General features: G+C 36.0%; 1 protein-coding gene across 1 annotated transcript in view; it reads left to right on the forward strand.

Moving 5' to 3' along the window:
• Positions 1-20,226, forward strand: part of LRP1B (low density lipoprotein receptor-related protein 1B) — a 615,617-nt gene extending 595,391 nt beyond the window's left edge. Inside the window, exons 89-93 of the mRNA XM_009891709.1 lie at positions 11,173-11,249; positions 13,417-13,507; positions 15,739-15,883; positions 16,909-17,007; positions 19,566-20,226. Coding sequence (XP_009890011.1) covers positions 11,173-11,249; positions 13,417-13,507; positions 15,739-15,883; positions 16,909-17,007; positions 19,566-19,706 — 553 coding nt within the window. The 3' untranslated portion in view covers positions 19,707-20,226. The remainder of the gene's footprint in view (positions 1-11,172; positions 11,250-13,416; positions 13,508-15,738; positions 15,884-16,908; positions 17,008-19,565) is intronic.
• The last annotated feature ends 2,906 nt before the right edge of the window (positions 20,227-23,132 follow it).

The raw sequence follows: 23,132 nt of genomic DNA on the forward strand, positions 1-23,132 counted from the left end.
TTTTGATATATTTTACCAAGTTAATCCCACGCAGCATAAAGTTTAGCAAACAGTGATGTGGCACATGTTCTGTAGTCTGGACCTGACTTCCTCTTTCCTATCTGCACAGGGAAAGGAGCAGAAGAGCTATTTAGGTACCACTTCAGGAGTTAAGCTTGTATTCATAAGTCTTATTGTTAACTTCATAGAAATAATGCTGCAAAATAGAGACTCTTAAAAATATGTGAGCTACATCATTACTTTGACTTCTCCTCTGATAAAAAACCCCCAAAAGTATAAAATAGATACGTTTGTATGCTGTATTTCTCTAAAGGATTTTAGGTCTGTTTCTTAAAGAGAAAATTTTAGTCCTCATCAGGGAAAGAAACAACCATAGTCTTTGAAAATGCTGTAAGGCAGACATACAGAGAGATATGAAATACCAGTCAGAACATAACTTTACTCAACAGTTGTGATGCAAAAGCCAGAAGTGAAATCATGAGCCAAAGATGTAGACTTGGGATAAAATATGAAACTTGAACAGCTTTAATCTTATCTCATCTAAATGTGTGGTTCATGAAAATATAATATGCGGTAGGGTTGTTTGTGATGTGGTTGTGTGGTGGGTAGCAATGATAGTGACTAGATATGGTGAATAATCTAATTTTTTTTGAAAACTATGATCACAATTCCTTTGTCAGTGTTCTCAAGCAATGGAACTCTATGATTTAAGCTCTCATAAATCCATTGGAAACTAGATTAGTGTTCTGACTACCACTTGTTAAACCTTGAAGAGTATGGAATGGGTCTGTTGATCAGCATTTGTATGGGACATGGTTCCTTGGAACAGTCTGTATCTCCTCATATCAGACTTGGGTTTTCAGAATAATACATACAGTTTTGGATTTTTTTTTTTATTAAATATATTGTGTCCTGTTCTTGGCTGGGATAGAGTTAATTTTCTGCATAGTAGCCGTTATAGTGCTGTGTTTTGGATTTAGTATGAGAATCATGATGGTAACACACTGATGGAAAGGTGGAAAAGGTGGAACAGAAGAAAAGGTGGCAGAGAAAGATTAAATTCCAGTTTCTCTTCGGTATGAGGAAGCATTTCAGGTGAATTGGTAATCAGATGTTCAAGTTTAAATGAAACTTTAGTAGATAATTCGCTTCTTCACATTCAGAATATAAGCGTTAGTGTTCCTGTTGTCTCTTTAGACAGACTGTTGGGTTAGGAGGGCCACTACTGTCTGTGTCTAGGAATTACTAAGAGAATCTTCTAAATTGATTCTTTCTTTATGTAGCGAAGGTGGCAAAGAGAAAGAGAAGCAGAAAGTTGTTTGATGGAGTGGAAGACAGTTACAGGGATGGAGAGGAAGAAGTGTAACTCCGTATGTCTCAGTTCTCCTTGCTAACCTCAGTTCAACCTCCAGTTGTTCCCAATATTTTGTGGTTTTCTGGCATCAAATTAGTTCTTAACTGGAGCTTGTTTATAATTTTATCAACCTGATATTGGCAAGTAGAGAACATCGGGAAGGAATTAAGTAATTCCGTGCTTCACAAGCGTCACGGGAACACGAGTCTCAAAGATTTTCTCTGGAAGTTCTACTCCACTGTTAGGGAAAATGGTTTCTCCCTGCAACCTGTGCGTGTGGCCTCGCTATGTATGACATCTGTCTCTGAGACACAATTATCTAAGGGCTAACATTTTTCTTAACCAGTCTTTAATTCACGGCTGGGTGATTTTTAGAAGAAATAGGAAATGTGTGGGTTTATTGTCATTCAGCAGGAACTCCTCTCTCTCTCACAGCCAGATCAGTTGAGAATGCAAACTTTATGCATAATCAAGCCCTTATTATCATTCAGTAAAGACAGTAGAGAATAAGATTTATCTGTTCTAAAGGGCAATCTTAAAGCCGTAATTATACAGAGGAACTATAAGCCTGTAAGAACTACTCTCCTTTTACCAACCTGTACTGTTAGGGTACCTTTTTATTTTAACTTCCTATCTCAAGGTTTGGGTTTTTTTAACTAGAATGCTCTAAATATTAGGTGCACATTGAAAACTGAAGTTGTGCTTTTCACCTAACCAGTTTAGGAATGAATTAAGGCCTTACTGTGGCTACATATAAGTGACCAAAAAAGGAAGGTTTTGTGAAGTTGGTCTCAAGTTTCAATGAATGGTCTGTCACATTTTAAAATATACAGAATGTACTGTGATTTCTCTTTGGATATAAGGTCCTATGCAATCTAACTTATTGATTCTTAGCATTATTTTTAGGAATATAAAGAACATTCCTCCGTCCTCTCCCCATTACTGTCCTAGTTGCTCAATAGCAAAGGTTGTGAGAGAATTTAGTATCAGAATGTTAAAATTTGAGGTAGCGACCTTTTCTGAAAAATGTACCATGAGGGTGTCTTCTAAAGAAGTATTATCTTACATATAGTTACTGTCTTTTTTAGGATTCACATAATAAGTTTTTAAGGCTATCTTTAGTACTACTCACAGGTGGGTTGGGTGGGCTGTGATGTGTATAACACTAGAAGCATATGAGATATGTCTGAATCGCTCCAGTAACTTCACAAATCCATTGAAAACAGAATAAACAGGAGATCAGATTCAGATGGGAAACAATCAAGAAATGCTTTTTCTATTTATTTCACAAACTGTCAGTTCCATCTGTTCTGTCAGTCTGTCTTTTTTTTTCACTAGTTACCTTTATTTGCCTCTCTGTTTCCTTCTTGCTAATTATCTAACTGCATATACATCCATGCAGGAGAAGCAAGGTTTAGAGAGAGATCATGCCTTGTATGATACCGATGAAGAGAGCTGGAAAAAAATTAAAACTTTCAAGTACACAAGTTTGTCACTGGTTGTTACATAGGCAGTGCTGTATCGATTTCCTTAGTACAGAATATTGCCCTTTCTCAGCTTTGTTTCTTTTATACCTTCACTGTAACAATAGGTTGCCATAATTCCACCTTTTTATTTGTATTACTATTATTATTTGCATCTGCACATAGATGTGGTCTGTTTGTATTATTAGTAGTAACATCTGCAAATGAATGTGATCAAATCACAACCCGCTTACACTAGGCGTTCTAGAGAGATAAAGAAGGATAGTTTCTGTTGTAAGTTTACAATCAAAAGTGGTAGAAGTTATAAATCATATTGTTTCTTATCTAAAGCTAACTAAATTTAAAGAGAACTTGTAAGTCCTTCAATGAGCTTTTAAGCAATGCTGGATGAGTGTGGCTGAGGACTTTAAGGTGAAACAAGTAAGATTACATTATGGTGGCTAATTAAGAGGATAGTAATTTATTCCTTCTTAGGTTACTTTGTGCATAGAGGTGTGTGCAATTCTGTGTGTCTATAGTTTGGAGCCTCTGTTTCCTCGGTGTCATCAGAAACAGAGAGAAATTCAGAGGACAATGTACAGCATTAAATTAGTTGGCTGTGGGTAGGTGTGTCAACTGTTCAGAGGGCTTCAGGTTGTGTGTGCTGTACTTCTACAGTAGAATGAACATCAGTTCTTCTGTAATGAAGAGTAAGTCGTCCTGGATAGTTTCATTGCTTGCAGTAAGCAGGTGCATGATTTTGAGAGCAAATTAGATAGAGAAATCACTGATCTTTCAGATTAATTAAAAGGCACATACCATACAGGAGCTTGAAAGACAGTATGAGTTTGGTAACAGAGGAAACCGAAAAGTGAAGGGTGGAGAAAGAATACATTACTTCATTTCTAAACTGAGAATTTTGGTGGAGTAATAGGTTAAAGCCGATAGTGAACAAATAGGGAGAGAACAAGTTGTGGAATTGCTTAAAAGTGATAACAAAAAGCTTGAACTTGGAAGTAGAGACATGGATAAATTAGAAAGATAATTCCTGCAGCGTTGAAATAATCAGGAGAGATGTTCTTGCCAGCTTTATGTCTGGTAGGTTGCAGAGAGACACTGGTGTGTATGTGTGTGTGTGTGTGTGGTACACACACGTGTGCACACATATGCATATGTTTATGTCATGGAAATCAGAAAGAAAAGAGTGCATTCCTCTTGATGGAGGAACCTCCCTCCAGCTTGCATTCCTGTGACGCTATACCTTCCTCCTGACATTTCTTTCGTGTTGAAAAACCTTCAAATGTGAACAGGTTTTGTATAAGTACACATATGACTCGTTTAAATGCTGTATGTACATGCAAGTTCAGAAATGAATGTAAAACTTGTAACTCTGGCAAACCTCTGTTCATAAAAAAAAATAAAAAGGTTGAGGTACAGTTCAACAAGGCCAAGTGCAAGGTCCTACATCTGGGTCGGGGCAATCCCAAGCACAAATACAGGGTCAGCAGGGAATGGATGGAGAGCAGCCCTGAGGAGAAGGACCTGGGTGTGCTGATTGACCAGAAGCTCAACATGAGCCAGCAATGTGCGATCACAGCCCAGAAGGCCAACTGTATCCTGGGCTACATCAGAAGAAGTGTGGCCAGCAGGTCAAAGGAGGTGATTCTGCCCCTCTACTCCACTCTCATGAGACCCCACCTGGAGTACCGCATCCAGCTCTGGAGTCCTCAACATAAGAAAGACACGGACCTGCTGGAGCGTGTCCAGACGAGAGCCACAAGGGTGATCCGAGGGCTGGAGCACCTCTCCTGTGAGGAGAGGCTGAGAGAGTTGGGGCTGTTCAGCCTGGAGAAGAGAAGGCTCCGGGGAGATCTTATTGCGGCCTTCCAATACCTAACGGGGGCTACAGGAGAGCTGGGGAAGGACTTTTTACTAGGGCATGTAGTGACAGTACGAGGGGGAATGGCTTTAAACTGGAAGAGGGCAGGTTTAGATTCAACATTAGGAAGAAGTTTTTCACTTTGAGGGTTGTAAGGCACTGGCCCAGGTTGCCCAGAGAGGTTGTTGAGGCCCCATCCCTGGAGGTGTTGAAGGCCAGGCTGGATGTGGCCTTGGGCAACCTGGTCTGGTGGGAGGTGTCCTTGCCCATGGCAGGGAGGTTGGAACTCGATGATCTTCAATGTCCTTTCCAACTTAAACCATTCTATGATTCTGTGATTCTACATCCATAGTCCGGTTGTGGACAAGAAAGAGACTGTACCGTGCGATCCCCGGACGGGCACTTTCTGAAGGTGGTGTAGAAAAAGCCACTGCAGCATAGAACAATTGCAGCATTGAGAAGACTGACAAAGAGTAGAAGGGAATTGTAACTATGACAGGCAGCATAAGGCAGACAACAGAAAGTTTCATCAAGTATCTTGCAGTAAGTGTTTTCTTGGGGTACATTTAATGAGCTCCCCAATTACAATTACCACAGGGATTTCACAGTGTTATGCTAGTTCTTTGAGAGGTACCTTTTGCAACTAAAAATACCTTTGTTACAAATGTCTTGAATTTGAGCATAATCAGCAGCAGGTTATAACTTTATATTATAGAAGATCTTTCATTCTGTTTGTGTCGTGAACTAGTATTAGTTCAAGAATTAAATGCAAACACATGTTTGGAGAGTGGTTGTCAAAGGAAGAAATGAGAAGACCTTGGAAAAGAGTATGTATATTATTATACAGTTTTATAAATTTACTAGCGAGGCTGTAATGCCGGTATTCTTTGTCCATGAGTTTAAAATCGTTCGGATAGAACTTGCATAGTAACTGCTGCTGTACATCACTGCTTACTTTGCTTCTGTGAGGAGAGAAAAATGTGGTTTGCCATATACCTATTGATCCAGTCATTTCTCATTCTTTTTTTTTTTTAACATTTCAATCTCTTATTTTCCTTTTGCTTTGTTGCTCAGTGTAATTTCAGATACAGTAACGATCATCTAGACATGCTTAATTTTAAATATTTACTCTATGTTAATACTTGTATAGCATATGTACTGTACAGATATTGCTAATAGCATGGTGTTTAATGACCCTCAATTACTTCTTTTTCTTACCTTGGGATGATAGAGGCTGATTGCATCTGAAGGCTTGTTCCTTTGCAGTGAACACCATGCTGCAACTGTGGATGATAATTTGTACAGTAATGTCATGCACAAATTAAAATTGATGGTTAAAGTTACATTTTATTTTTTCATGTATGTTGTTACTAAATTTAAGATTCTTTGGGTTCCTCAAAAGTAGTTTTCTGTTGCTTTGCCTGCTTTTCGATTATGCAGTTTTCCTATTCTTAATTTATTGGATTGCGAGGTAATCTTTTTTTTCATTTTAAAGTAACATTGTAAAGTTTCTATCCCTTAGCTTCTGCGTCGAATTCCTTCACTTTGTTTTCCTTATAAAGATAACAAGTGATGCTTATTAGACAAAAATACTAAAATGTCATCTGTTCATGTATAAAATAATTATGCAAAATATATTATTTGAAAATAATTAAATCGTGCAATATAGGACAAGGTACAGGATGTGCTATTGATCAAAGTTGGGGAGGGTTTCTGGTCTTTCATTTCTATGAAAGTTCTTTGGATCTTTGAGGGTTTATCTGTGGGTATAACTCTATAATATCAGCTCCCTTTATGAAGTATTGCTAAATTTAATATAAGGAATAGTTTAGTGATTTGCTTTAGTGCAAGGATTTTGTCCTCCTATGTCATCCTACAGAGTTTGGGGAAAAAAGGGGATTATTTTGATTTCCATCTTTCAATGCGATTTAATACAGAAAATAAATAACTATAATCCAGATGTTCCTTTCTCTCATCTTACAAATAGTTTTAATATCAATGATAAGACACATTCCAGTGAAATTTTAATGTAAGGGTTCTTAAAATAATGAGGCTGGATATTTTCATTAGGATGTTTTACTATACATTACTATCTATGTTGTGACTAAAAAAAGCAAAGGTAGATAATTACTTTGTATAATGAAGAAACATCATTTATAGGTAAGAAACATTTTCAATTCCCCTTCCAACTCTATTTTGTGATGACTGTTTCACAGATTTTGTTACACTTCTATACTAATCTTTCAATGCTACATTCTGTCATTTTCTTGATACACACTGGTATATTGAGTTGGAAAGCAGTTGTCTACAAAAGCACTTTTAACTGCATATTATGCTTGTTATATTTTTATGACAATGCCTATGGCACACCAAAAAAAAGGGGAAAAAAGAGAGAAACAAAACCAAAAAAAATTCACACTGCCCCCAAATTAGCCGGTTTACTAGTTTTTTTTCTATTTGTTCAGACATTTTGTAGTCCAATGGTTCCTTTTGGTCAAGTGCCCATATAGTTGCGTTTCAAGTGTTTCAGTGCACTGACCTGTAAGGGTTATACAAAAATAGAGGGGAGAGACATATACTTTCTCATTAATAGATCCTGTTAACAAGAGTGATCAGTCTCTGAAATGTAAATATCTTAATTCTAAGTATTCCTCGTTACAACTGGGACACCTTTATAATTTCAGTTTAAATTTTTTAAAACACATCTCTTCTGTAATACTGTTTCCTCAAAATAAATAATTCCTATCACGTAGGCATTCTGTATCTCAGAAGGTGTGTCCCAAGCGGTCATCTCTTTCTAAATGTAGAATTAAATAGTAACAGAGAGAGCCGTATCATAGTTTTACTAATGACCTTGGCAGCAGACCATGTACAACCTTTACTTATTACATTCCCTTTTGGTTTTCCTGTTGTCATTCTCTATGATATTGTTGCTTTTTGATCTGTTCACCGATTCTGTTGGGAACTGGAAATTTGCACCTTAAGATGTTCACTGTAGCACCTTGCACCACTCAGCTGACTCCAGCCTGTCCTTCACTGTCAAGCTCCCCATCTGTTTCCATCTGTATTTGTTTATGTGTAGCTCACATTAGGTGTTATCACTCTTCTTTCTTCACAGTTCTCGATAATATGAATGTCTTCGGTGAAACCAGTGGCTTTGGGTAGTTCTGCTTCGTTAATGCCTTTTTGTTTGCCCGTACTGCAAATGTCCTATCTCTGCCCATACAACTGTTGGCAATGCTACAGAACAAAAAGCTCCTGGTACCAAATGATTTGGAAATTGTTGTGCATCAAATTGGACCAGAAGCCTGTTCCCATGCTAGGTACTGAGCAGTCTGAGTGTGAATGTCCTAATACCGGAACAATTTCTGTCTATGGTATTTGAAGACGATTGAAACTGGTTAAGACCTGCTCGTTTTCCATGTTACTACATGCACAGTTGTCCGTGTCCCAACCCCATCATTATTCGTGTGCCTGCTCATGGCTAATTTTCTGTATCAAATTCCCTTGCAGACAACATACCTTTCCCCTGAGGTTTATTTCTTTTTCTATTCTGTCTGCCCAAGACGAGCGTTTAGGAGCTTGCTGAGCCATAAAAGGGCAATCATTTTACCTCTGAGTATAGAAGGAAATGACTGCCATGCTGTCAGCTTCAGTCCCTTTGGAGTTTATTGGAGAGAGCAAGTATTTGGAAAAAATGAAAATGAAGTGGCAACTAGCTATCAGGTTTTTGTGAGATTTTTATCAAACGCCTCACAAATGTTTCAATATTGCGAACTTTTACAATTAAAATGCTGAGGTAGGTAAAGAACTGCTAATATTCTTACCCTTTTTTGTTTCTCTGTTTACTACATCTATAGCTGTAGGATTCCTTTCTTCACCAGCTGTTGTGGTGTCATATCTGCTGAAAGATTCTGAAGAGCACAATTGTACATTATTCACAATTTTCTCATAAGCTTATACTTGCAAGCTTCATAGTGATTATTTTGCTAGTCTTATATACATTAAACTGTTTTAAGACAGGTTTATAGTAATGATTCTCTTATACAGCAGAAGCATTTGAAACCCTCAATATAAGGATTTAGGCACAAAGTTAAGATATGTCTAGCTCTCAAGGAAATCTTTCCAACAGTGTAGTATTAAATGAAAATTGCCTCTCATAACAAGATTTAATCAGATGAGCTGAATCCCCAACAGCAATGATGCAAAACTTCCAGTAAGAAATAAAAAGACTTTATTTCATGGTTGTCACATGCCAACAGTTTGGATCCCAGTAGAGTATTCTAAGTATAAAGATTTATAGTGTTTCTCTACAAGAATGGAGATACTTATTTTGCAGTTGTATGTTGAATCTTAATCTTTTGAAAAAATAAGTTCCTTGAATAGTATCTTAGTAAAGTGGGCTCTAAAAAAAAAAAACAGATCCATCTTTTAAAAGATTAAAGTCATGTTCCATGTGACTTGGAATGTGCTAAAGTGGTGGTAAGCAGGAGTGGAAATGTCACTTGGGTTCAGTTCTAAAATATATCGTTGTCAACCATAATGTGTGTAACCAATTAGCAATTGGGGGGTTCCTTTGTCGTGAGGAAATTTAAGTGTGTATTTATCATGTTTATTTCAGTAAACAAACTTATTTCAATAAACAAACTTGCCAGAGTACCGCTGAACAACTTCCAAAGTATACTGCAATTTATCTATTGTGTCAAAAATTTTGAACGAACTATCAATTAATAAACATGTTTTTAAAGACCATCTGTGCTTTACCTCTGTAGAGTTTGCATTAAGCACCTTCATAACATATCATACCAAAAATTAAATTCATTCCTCCCCCAAAAGTTCAAATTTAATATGAAACCCAGTAAAGAGATTTCTCTGAATGTTGGATTGTGCTGGAATAGACTTAGCAGCAAAGAGAGAAATTAGACATTCTTCTGCAGTGATCTGCAAAGACCAAAGAGAGTCATAAGCATCACCAGCAAAGCTGGCTAGGGCTTTCCTGTAAGAATTCCACAATTTTTGTCTGGAATATTTTGTACCTTTCCAAACCTTTTTACATTATAGAACAATGGCAGTCATTAAGCATCACCGCTTCTAAACTCTGCAATTTGTTAAATCCTTAGAAAGGCATCGGGTAACAGTAGTTCTTAGAATGGCATGGAAGGTAATGCTCTATTGCATTTTCCTAAAGATAAGCCACATTGAAATTCATAAATAATTCAAAAACACTTAGAAAAAATACGATTCATTGCACGATATGCAACAGAAGCAGATGAAAAGTGACTATTTCCTGCCATTTCCACAAGGAGGGTTTGAGGTTCTGTGGTAAACTTAATTATATTTACAGCAGGATGAATAGGCAGTTGAATTTCATTCAGGTATTTGTTTCCATTTTTGATGGATTTGCTGAGTCGGCACACATGGACTCCTTGTGTTTGCTTGCATGCGTGGAGAGCATTCTGAGTCCCAATTGAAGAAATATTAGCATATTGATATTCACACAAGGAAATTATAGCAGAATACCTTTGTGCTCATCCAGGCACCTGGCGCGTGAAGCATATATTCTGAACATAAACGGTATTCAGGGCTCTCTGAAGCAGTAGATACTCCTTGCCCTTCAGGACAGCTCTTTATACTTTAACTCTCACACCTGCTTACGCACACACACACATGTGTATATATATATTTTTCTACAAATACATATCTAGTTATATAGTTCAAATATTAAAAAGATAAAGGCATTAAATTGTAGGATTTTCAGGAAAATGTTTAAATATGAAAGCAAAGAAAAGAATAACTTCAGTTAATTTATGAATATTAGTCAAGGATAGGTCCTTGCTCAAGTAAATTATTACAACCAGGTCTGTAACAACTATTCTGCGGTAGACTTTGCATTATCCAGAGCAATGGGGGACAGCAGAACTGGGGAAGGAGCCAATCAATATGGGTGCTGCGGGTTTCAGGGTGTGTGTAGTAGTTTATGTCCAGTCAGATCCTCGTGCGATACGGACACGGCTGTTAGAGCTTCTCAATCAAAGCTGAACCTAAACTAATAGGGTGCAAATAAAGTGCCTTAGCAAATAAGCCGTGCTGGACTCAGTTGGTGATGTGTGCATCCAGCTCAAGTGTTCCTTCGTTATCGCATTCTAGGCGGCAGTTGGTTTAATAGGACGCAAATATACCGTTGATTGTTGTTTCATTATTCAAGAATTTTAGAAAAGGACTCTGGAGTGAAGATTGCAGTGATAATAACAGGAATTGAAGATACAAAGCTGTAGTTTCAAACTGAAAACCTACTCAGTGTTGTAAATGCCATGCCAGAGTACCGCTGACTCCTTCATTGAAACTTATTGTTTATTTCGGAGAATCACTGTTGCCATTCGCGTAGCTCTTGAGAAGATACTGGTGGTCTCTTTAATAGGTTAGTGTGTAAACAGCTGCCATCTATTAATTTTACCATCTTAATTGGATCCTTTTAGATGTTCAGCCAACTGGTCAGGCACACAGTGTGAGAGGCCAGCTCCCAAAAGCAGCAAGTCTGACAATATCAGTACAAGTAAGTACTTCAAATCACTGCTATCACTTGTCAAATTTGGCTCAGTTTAGACATTTTAACCAGGTGATGTTTTAGAATATGAGCTTGCGTCATGAAATGTGCTGGTTACCTGCATTTAAAAAAAAAAAAAAAAAATAGTTTTTGATTGACATTCAGTGTTTCATGAGCTGGTTGGGATACAGGCCCTGTGCTATACACTCACTGCTTCGAGGGCTAACCTGCACTTTTCTTAAAGAAAATGTATCAAGTGGCAAGTGCGCGGTGATATCACTGCTGTGCAGAGAACTAGTACGAGACCTCTGACTGTTTAAGTCCTACTGAAAGCATCAAAAATAGAGCTGTGAGTAACGCATAACTTTCGCATTGGCTGTCTGCAGAGGTTTGAATTTTACCTACTGTGAAAATCATCCTGGAAGTAAGAATAGCTCCTGTCGTATTTTTTTTTTTTTTAAACGTGTCTGTAAGCATAAAAGGGATGGTATGGCTACACTATTGGCAGTTAAAACCGGACAAGGTTCCCTGCGGTGCGTTGAGTATGCTGATGGTACCCTACTATACATCTCCCCATCACATTTAACCCAACAGGAGCAGTAAAAATGAAGCCCACTATTCAGGTCAGCTTCATGCTTAGATGAAATCTTTCTAGCGATCCAGACAAATGAAATAACACTTACAAGCTGGAAATGGGCAAAAAAGCAGCCAGAACCTAGATCAGTATTTCATGTTGAGGAGAATACCTGCTACGATTTAGGAAATGGATCTTTGTCTCGTGCCTGCTGCTAGACCCCAGCCTGCACCATGGTGACCAGATGGCATGGTCACAATTCGTGTCTGGCGGGCTGTTTTTCAGGGTGTTTTCTTTAATGTTTACCTACCAAGACAAAATTAACCTTTTTTTTTTTTTATTTTTTCCTCCTAAGTAGAACTTAATCCAGTTATTTGTCAAATGTTATCTTAAAATAGTATTGTTGTAATGTCCTTTACATGCTGAATCTTCATCAGCTGAAGTGAACTCATTTTTTTTTTCCAAAAAAACTTCAAGTTTTTATTCAGAAGTACTCCGTTTCAGGACAGACAACATGACTTGGCTTCCAGTAAACCTTCAAGCAGAATTCAAGGCATCTTTTTCAAGTCTTTGTTTAGACTGTGTTTAATGTAGAGCAGAGACTGACAACAGCTTATTTTTTTTAATAAATCAATAAATGTAACTGATGAAACAACAGCTATATTTTTGTTTTCCACCAGTTAAGGATTGTGATGTTAAAGGAAACACATGCCATTCCACATTGGCTTTGTACTGGCATCCTGTAATTTATAAGGGCCAGTTTTTATAACATAAAATTATTTTTTGCATTTATTTCTTTATTGCCCAATATTTACATGAAAGCTGAGAAATTTCTAGAAGGGCAGCATCGCTTACCTTATTTTTGCAGGTAGTCTCATTTCAGTGAAGTTATCTACCAAAATAACGTTAAGCCCATTTTCTTCTTCCCTGTTACCTCCTCTCCTTTAACATCCCTGTCTGATCTGTGCACTGTTTTTCTGCTACATTAAGCATTATTCTGGGTTCCTTGATTGCCTATATCAACATAGCAAAATTATTGGCTCTTGAGCCTGATGCAGTAAAATGCAGGATTGCACCAACCATCTAAAAATGAATATTGCTTACTACTTTTCATTTTCCCACAAATAAAAGTAATAAATAGATATAAGTGCTAATAATGGAATTCTTCAATCGGAGCCATGCCCACTCAATATTTTAAATTAATAGTTGTGTGACTTAAATAAAGTACTGAAGATGATGGTGGCAGTTAAAGTCAGTGTCTGTGCCACTCCGATCCAAATTGTTCAGCAATTCCACACACCCTCATACGATATCGCTGCAAATGAGGGCAGGGAACTAGTCCAAAGTATATTGGTATCCAGAAGTAGGAAGCTCCTGATTTGTTCATAAAAGTACTTGTGTGTACACCGTTATCTGTAATGATTTTTATTTTTTTTTTTATTGATCAACATTAAAATCTCAAATCAGTGAAGCTCATCACTTGAAATTACATCTATTGGTGCGGGAATTTTTTTTTTTAATTAATTTAACTGTTTTACAGCTGTGAAGACATTATTAGATGCAGCTGTGAGTATTCAGTGATATTTCTTTTCCCTGTTTTAGGAAGCATTGCAATCATTGTTCCTCTTGTTTTACTGGTGACGTTGATCACTACTCTGGTAATTGGACTATTTCTTTGCAAAAGGAAACGAAGGTAAGTAATTTTATATTGACGTATGAAGTAAAAAAGGAAACCTTTAAAGTATGTACATCTTTTTGATATAAAAAAATCACTTTATATATGTTGAGCAGATATTAAAAAACCCACAATAAGCAACCCCAAACTTGTTTCTGGATGCAATGAGTTAGTTACATTTTGGTTCTTGCTGGAGCAATGATGCCTATTATTTATACTTACATTCCGTATACATTAGATAAGAAAATGTAGTTCTTTTCTCATCTAGTGTGCTCCATCCTGCCAAGGATGTATGTGTTAATAATTTTATCCAGAGACTTAGTGAATTTAGTAAGCAGAATTAACGTATTTTGTTGGAACCACGTAATTAATAGTGTTCATGTCTATAAATACTTTCAGATAAAGCCTGTGCAGAATATCCGGTTTCTAGTTACAGTTCACTTCAATTTATTTACTTTGACTAGTTCTTTTCAATTTTATATAACTTATAGTGAAGATGTAAACAGTGCTCAAAGTATCTACTGTAGAGTCCCAAGTCATGTCATCGTTACTGTATTTAGCATCTTGTATAGGAAGCCAAATTTCAAATTCAATGAACAGTGAATCTTTTGTTCTCTTGAATTTAGCTGCCTTTGAGCTGATAATGAACTTAGGGAGTGTGGTAGAGGTTTTTGACTTTGACTTCTTCGGAAGCCCTGTTGGGTGGCCGGGGAAGCAAGGGTAAGCAGACACCTGAGAGAGCTGCTAACTTTCTTGTGTTCAGAGAAATGAGAAAGTGATGGTAGTGGCAATGCAGATTTAACAAGGAAATATTCCAAGTAGTAAGGATGTGGCCAACTAGGGAAGACGTGGACTATTTCAGTCCTCTAGATTAAAAGAATCTTTTAAGTCACTATCATCTAGCATCATGTGTAGCATCCCCCTGCAAACTGTGGTGCTAACTAGTGAGCATTAATTTTTAAATCCCTTTTGAAAGGCTGATCATATAAATACATTCCCTGATCATACTGTTAGTTACACTGACCCTGCTGGGCTCCATGGATGTCATCACATGCTGCTGTACCTAAAGACCAAATTTAGTGACAGCCAAATCCCGACAACTAGTAGCTAGTCTGTAAATTGTTTAAGTGGAACAAGATCTTGAGAATAACTTGTTAAATAATAGATCTTCACTAGAGAAATAGAACTAACCTCAATAAAGAACTTTTTTTTTTTCTTAAAATTATATTTGAAAATGTATTTTAGGGGTTTTTTTTAATCTCTTCAAAGAAGACTGTGAAGTATTAGATTAGGTATAGATGCTGAACACTTGTACGTTACACATAAGTGCTTATTTTAGAATTTTTTTTTCTATGCCATTTCTGAAAAATACAGATCTTTTAGTGTACCGGATTTCAAACACTGACTGCATCTTTCTCAACCAAACAAAAGGACTTGACTATTATCATCCTGACTGTGACCTCCCTATTATTCCCTTGTAATTCTAGAGAACATATTGCATTGGGAGAAATTACCCTCTTGAGGTTATTTCAATTGCTCAGAATAAAATCACCTCCTTACCTAAAAGAAATGAATTTAGCAACTAAAACAATTCAACTCAATAACTTATCTGTACTGATATCTAACTCAAGGTTAAAAATAAGACTCTATCTTTTATTAAAGTTGGGAAAAATTCAAGTTCAACTTCAGCTTTCCAATAACCACTGGCAGGGAATACAAACTGGAACTATGAGAAGTTCATACATTTTTAATGCATTGTAATGAAACCATTTGCTTGTCCTCAGATTACAACTGACTTTGGGCAACTGATTTCAAATGGAAGTGAAAAGAATGAGCAAGGGAACATGACTCATATGCGCTCCATCTTCATTACTACAGGGAATCTGCAATGAATTTGCAAGGCTTTCCTTGGGAAATGAGGGAATTCTGGAAACAGTAGGGGGAAGTCAGGGTTATAGACAGTGAGCGAGCACTGTGTATGAATTCATATGACTGCAGCCAAACTAAGAAAAAGAATAAAAAGCTCCTTCCAGCTTATGTGAGATCCACACATAGACTCAGATTGCACTTTGTTTGAAAAATGCAAGGATTTTCTGATTGTCTCGGCAGGAAACACTTTTTCATCCTGTCGGTCTTAATGATTAAAGAGAAGTAAAGTAAAGTAAAACTTGCAGTATTTTAGGATGAAGCATCCAAGAAATTACTCGTAAAGTCACTAGCTTATTTTTGTGCGTGTTTATGCATTACAGGACAAAAACTATCAGAAGACAGCCCATTATAAATGGAGGAATCAATGTAGAAATTGGCAATCCGTCATACAACATGTATGAGGTGGGCCATGATCACACCGAAGGTGGTCTTTTAGCCTCAGATTTTACTGTAAATGCAGAAAAGGTAATTTTTTCTTTTTCTAATGGCAAGATCACTACCTATTTTGTCTTACAAAGGTTTTGACTTTGCATGTAATTAATAGAAACATAAAACAATGATGTTTAGATGAATAGAAAGGCAAGCTGAATTTCATTAGAATAAACTTCATGTATACATTAACAGCTGTTTTGCAGTCTGATGCTTGCTGATGAACAGTATCGCTAGTGCTTGCATTTTACCAAAACGGAGTTAGAACTAAACTATGAAATGAGTTTTTGTCAGACACAGCTGCTTAAGTTGCCAAATCATAACCTATCTTTTTAGTCTAGTTGCAAATACCGAATGGAAATATCTTACCGTGCAGTCTGTCTTTTGAAGTGTGCAAGAGTGTATTCATACATCTGAGACTACCTTATTTCATATATGAAAACTTCCAAAAGCATAAAGAATTCAGAATCCTGGCTGGGGTAGATAGATTAAATGTTTACACAAAGCTAGTAAGTATTATCATGTTCTTGTAAAAGATGCTGTCACTTCTGCAGCGCCACTCTTCAGTGATTGAACTCCCTGAGCGATGTGACATGGGATGAACGGGGTAATGCTGCGATATCTTTCCTAGAGCTCTGTAATCAGACATACACCAAAGGGCAGCCATCATTCTGTGGCATTTCTGACAAAGCAATAACCGGATTACTGTTAGCTCTAGGAATGACATCGCTGAATCACATAGTCAGTGTGCTGAATACAAGAGGTAAGCTGAAAATGGAGTTACTCACTGGAGGAAGAGTAACCGAGCCAATGCTTACTGTGAAGTCTGCCTCTAATCCTTAATGGAAAATGACTTTAAAATGCTGAATTTTATTCTCTTACTGAATACAAGAATTTTTCATGCTGAAGAATACCTGTAAGTGGATATTTATTTATTTTTTTAATGGTAGGTCACTCTAAAATAATGGTTTTCATCAGTGCACTGTTTATTTAACAGTGTTGGTAAGTACACATGGAAGATTCTCTATTAGCAGAGAAACTAAAATTTTCTGTTTATACAGGCCAGATACATAGGGGGAGGGCCCACTGCATTCAAGCTTCCCCACACAGCTCCATCAATCTACCTAAACTCTGACTTGAAAGGACCACTATCAACAGGGGTGAGAAATGATGATTCAAATCCATTTCATTCCACCACAGCCCCTTTCTAAAGAAAGTTTGTCTGTCATTTTAGAATAGAGGCATTTTTCTGTTTGTTTTTAATGTTGTTTTTCTTCTTTTAATGGCAAGAAGAATGACAGTAAATAATACATTTTCTATTTGAAATAAAGGGTTCCTCTCCGCATACAAAATTTCATCTGTGTACCCTTCATTGTGACATGATCTAAAACCGCGAATGTGTTGTTGCATACTGGTTTTGCGTTCTTTTGCAATGTGATGCTTTTCCATAGCATTATGTAAGTTTAGCGTAGCATTCACAGCCATGTATCTTGATATATTTGCATTTTACATGTAATTACAGGTATTTAGTGAAGTTTTTTTCAAAATGAAAGACGTTCCCAAATAAATGAAAACAAGTCCTTTTATTTTAGAGGAATTTGATACACACTAAAATGAACAATTTCCTTTAATATTTGCAATGCAGTTATTGATCGTTCAGCCTTCAGTCAATTTTTATCATAAAATAGTAACTTTTAACACATCAGAATTTGACTACAACTTAGAATGATGATTGCAAACATTGAAATTTGAAATATTAAAAAGGGACAACAATCTGACATTCATTTTCATGTGCCTCAGTACATATATGTTCATCTTTTGTGCCATTGGCATTTTTGCATTATTGTAATATGTTGTATTTGGAAGTTTAGCTATTTTTATAGGGTATGATATTTCTGATGGAGCACAAAACCATGAATGATGAAAGCTAGACTATATGCCCATCTCTAACATTAACTCTTTCTGTTATTCAAATCACTCCAGTTACTTTCTGTACCTCACTGTACTGCATTATGCTGTCAGTACCCACTCAAAGACTCAATAGAGCCTACTATTATATATAATTTTAATAACTCCATAAGGCACTATATAGATGCCAAGTGTCTCTGTCTGTTGTAGTTATCATCCTTAATAATGACTGTCAATGAAATAAAAATTCCTGTCAATCAAAATAAAACTAAATTTCTGTTTGGCTAAATTTCTGATGATAATCATTACAACAAATGTAAAAATCTCTAATTCAATGGGGACAGACAGGTATAACTGAGAGTTTGCTCTCATATATTACTACGGCAGTTGATTGCATATTTATGTTCCATTAATATAGAAGAGTAGTTTCTTTCTTTCTTTTTTTTTTTTTTAAATAACTGTGACTCACCTTTTTCTGCCTCCATTCCATGAAAGTGTGAAAAACCAGGCAATCACTTTGTTGTCTGTAATAAATGGAATAGGCAGCTTTTAACTAACTAAATGAGTAGCTGCCTTCGCTAGCCAGCCTAAGGAGTACCTGAATCCTGCGTTCAGAACTGACCAACAGGGAAGGCAAGAATGAAGATTCTACACATCTTTCATTCCTTGTTAGCCAGGGTGTATTTGCAAGTCAAGAAAGCCTACCCGCTTCTGGTTTGGGTAATTTAAAGTTCAGCCACTTCTGATGTACATCAAACAAATTAATTTACCTATTTTATAGCTTACTGATGTTCCACTCAGTATTTCTGTAAGCAAAGTTGTGATGTTTCATTAGTTACAAGAAAGCGGAAGATCTTGACCGTAAGGTACACTTTGCAGTTATTATAGGTAAAAAGCTGAACATCGAGGTGGATAGCAAAGGTCTTCTAGGAGACCATAAACGCACAGAGTATGAAGGCATTATTGGAGCTGTTTACATGACAAACCTTGCATAGTGATTTCTCCTCCTTCGCATGAGTGATAGGAGAGTAAGTTTTCATCCATGTTATACGTCGCGCTCTGCTGTCAGACTCAGGAGATTTCTCACATGCTGAGGTGCTTTGCAGAATTAAAAATGGACTTGGCCTGTACTGAATTACCACTCGTTTCAGTAGATATTTTTAGCACAGTCCAAACTACCCAAACTGTTGAGAAAATACTTCTCAATCTGTAACTACTATGATATATTAAGTTATGTTGGTTTATTATTAAAGTTTAATTTTCATTACGAAAGTATTGAATTTTTGGTCAAATCATGTTGTATATTTGGGCCACAGAATTCGAAAACATGGTCAGCTATTGATGGGATGCTGATGTCTTAGAACAGGTAATATATGGAAACTGTTGGTTGCAGTTTTCTACTGTTAAACTTGTCACATGGTCTCACAGTACACCTTCTCTATAAACTTCTTCATATCTATTCTGAAATCTTCCAGTGTAATAAGGTGGACAAGTCAACTTCAGAGACATTTTTCAAGGTTTTTTTTTTGTTTGTTTTATTTTTTTGGTCACTGTTTTTATGGTTTTAATATCATAATATGCTGCATGTCATGTCATTGATTATTTTAATAGCATGTCTCTCATCATGATTTTAGTTTTTAACTAAATAATTAACTCATTATCAGGTTTGCAGAAGTCCAGGTATCTATTAAATATGTCCAATTATATTTTTTGTGTACTTGTTCTTGCTTTAACAAAACCATTTCCATTTCCATAAATGTTTATTTTGGTTTAATGCTACTGAACTAACGTGTGTTTAATTTCTCTGCAGACTACAAATTACGCCAATCCAGTATATGCAAAGTTATACATGGATGGACAAAACTGTCGAAACTCCTTAGCAAGTGTTGATGAAAGAAGAGAACTCCTTCCAAAGAAAATAGATATTGGGATAAGGGAGACTGTGGCATAACCTGCTGTAACCTTTTATACTCTGTATAAATGTATAAAATATAAGGATTACTTTTCTATGTACCAACAGTATTATAATTGTTTTGGCATCAGCATTACCTCTGTTTTTTGTTCGGTTGATTGTTTTCTGGGTTTTTCTTTTGCTGATGACTTTTGACTGACCATTTGTAAGGTATTTTTATGAAAAAGAAACTGCACTACGGTACAATTTACAACAATGCTGCTGAAATAACACACCTTTAAATTTGTTAAAATTGCAAACAACATATTCGTTTGTAGCGTGAAAATGAGCAATCTATTTTCTATGAACTTTTTTGGTTCTACTTAATCAATGAAGATGGTATCTGCACTTTTTCATTATGTAGTCTGGAAGCTGTAGTACAGTGTGTAATTTTGTTTATTTTAAATGGTGAAAGAATGATTGAATGGTCTACTCTCTTCTTTGTGCCCATTAGAATTTCTCTTCAGATCCTGATAAAGCTAGATAACTTTTCACAACCAAACATAACTTGCTTTTAAATTAGCTTTAGGTTGCCAACAAGTAAACGAGACTATAGAAATGAAACATCTAATGATCTGCATGAACACAATGATTATGTTTCAGAAATTCAGTGACTGTACATGATATACTAAACATATATACCATGTAAACAAGCTTTGTATTTATTAAAACCTTATAGAACATAGTAAAGATATATCTTGGAAGCTGAAACCTTACTTGCTGTGGGACAAAGCATATGAACTCCAACAGTCCTGTAGGACAGTAGCCACCCGAGAGCACAAGAGGGCATTGCCTACACATGCATTATATGTTTATTCACTTAATCACATGCATTACTTATGTATTAATAATTCCCCAACACATACCAAGCAGTAGGGAAAAAAAAACAAACCCCAAACCTTAAGCACACACAGATGATCACAGCATTCAATTCTGACAATCACAAAAAAGTCGCACCTGTTTAAGGACATAACAAAATACAAAACGAAGCAGTTTCTTTAAATGGAGATAAACTGTGATATTTCTGAGGTAAAACATAACCAAATTGCATATTAGTGAAACCTTTCCTGAGCCTGAGTTTCAATAGTCTGGGTTAAATATCAAAATCTGATTACCGAAAGTGAAAAGCATCAGTATCAGTTTCCAGCACTTGCTCTGACCTGGTCTGCTTTCTGTTGTTGCTAAGAGGAAAAATCTGACTCACCTTTTTTAATTTTATGGAAATAAAGAATACGATTTCTTTCAGGTTTGAACTGAATCGAAATATTTTATACATAACTTTAAAGGCACAAAAGACTTATTCACACATATACTGTGGAGGACTCTTCCTTCCTCTGCTAGACATGACTGACTTTTAGCTATCATAATATATTAACCTAACAGATTAAATATGTTTGTGGTTGCTCTTTATTCCCTTTGTACAAGCATTACAAAAATAACTGCTGTTTTATAAAAGATTTTTGTTGTACTATTGTGCATGCATACTACCTATTTCTAAACTTTGCCATATTGGGGCCTTTATAAAACTCTTGATTTATGTAATACTAGTGCAATTTTGCTTGAACAATGTTATGCATATCATAAACTTTTTCAGGTTCTTGTTTAAGTACATTTTTTTAAATTGAACAGTATTTTTCATTTTGGTTATAATAGTCATTTTGCCTATGTTTCTACAATGAAGTGTTAAATACTTTATAAAAAAATTGTCGACTGATTTATTTAAATGAAAATCTACATACTTAATTCAGTGTGTTGACTAATTTTTAAATTGAACTTATAAAATGAAAACTAAAGAAGAGCAAATTGAAGGGAAAGAAGATTACTTTGTACAAATGGCTAAATTCTTTTCTCAATGACAATTTTTGCTTTATATACAACTTCTATTTCAATGTTTTTGCAGCTCTGCACATGTTTGGATAACCTAGGCGTATAGCTGTATATTATGTCAATAGACTTTTAAAACGATTTTATTTTCTCTAAAAATGCTGTATTAAATAGTTTCACACCATACAGCTACGATTCAACAGGTTCTGCCTTTATTCCGCTGACATGATCAGAGATGGATTTGGCCCTCAATTTTTGCATAATTGCAGCTGTTATGAGGCATAAGTAGTTGGTCTTTTCAGAAACATTACTCTTTATTTTCTGGCAGAGATTTTCATATATTTAATACTCAGGTAGAACTAAATTTTAACGAGTGAGTATACAAGTAACATGAGTTTGAAATAATGAACTCTTATATGGACCTGATGAAATGCATTTATTGTGATGTCTTTACACTTGCTTAAGTGTAAACTACTTTTAAAAAAATGAAATTCTTTTCTTAGAAATACACAGTTCATGTCAGTGGAGCTATTAGATATTAGATCAGAAACTGGTCTTACGTTTATAGGCAGAACTTTGATGGAGATACTGAGCTCTACCACTGCCATGCCTTAAAGATCTTTAAGTTACACATAGATGTAATAATCCCCAATGGTTTTGTTTGTTTGTTTGTTTGGCTTTTACTTTACGAAGGTTCTCCATAGGGACTGTTTCTCATAATCCTTTAACAGCCCCAGCATCTTGAGGCTCTGTAGCTGTGCAAAACACACAAGGAGCTGGAGGGTGAAAGATTGAGAACCTGATCAATAACCTATATGTGCATCCTCATAAGTTCAGTAAAATACTTTTGGGCAGGAAATTCTATAAATCTTTACAAGGAACAAGAAAAATTTTTAACTTTATACTTTTCCATAGCCTTCTTACTGTTATTAATGCCACAGATTCATGCATGTTTTAAGTTCACATAAGCTTAGAAGAAAAAAATTGGGATAAATGTGCCTGTATCACTGATTAAAACATCTGTCTCTTCAGGGCATAGTTGCAAGGCTTTTTGTGGTTGCTTTCCTGAAGATACTAATGATATTCAAGTGAAACGCTAGAACTGTACTATTTCACCAAATTCATCAGGGTAAAATTTTTCTTCCACAATGCTAATAATTTTTCTTAGCAATGTGAAGCAGTTTGTGGGGTCCATAAATATCAGGTATTAAAATTATTCAAGGAAATGGAACTTCTGATAAATCTAACGCTGAAATACGCTGTTCATTTACTTTTTGCTCTTAGGCTAAGGAATGTTTCCAGGTTCCTGGGTGACCATGATACAGCTCTGTGTCTCTTTTTACTTTCATTACCCACATTTTCATTAAAAAAAAAAAAACCCAAACAGAAAATGTGTAAGCTTGAAGGGCGACATGATGTGCTCCATCACAAACTAGGTTCTTAAATTCTTTGCTGGAGAAGCTCTGCGCAGAACATGAAAAAAAGCATTTCTGCCAAACTTTACATAGCTGTGTCTAATGGATTTTTTTTTTTTTGCACAGAGGTCGCACTAGTGTATTTACATGTAACACCGGTGCAATGGAGTCTCTGCCTTGTGATAGA

The sequence above is a fragment of the Charadrius vociferus genome, unplaced genomic scaffold (genome assembly GCF_000708025.1).
Source record: "Charadrius vociferus isolate BGI_N301 unplaced genomic scaffold, ASM70802v2 scaffold109, whole genome shotgun sequence".
Lineage (NCBI taxonomy): Eukaryota > Metazoa > Chordata > Aves > Charadriiformes > Charadriidae > Charadrius > Charadrius vociferus.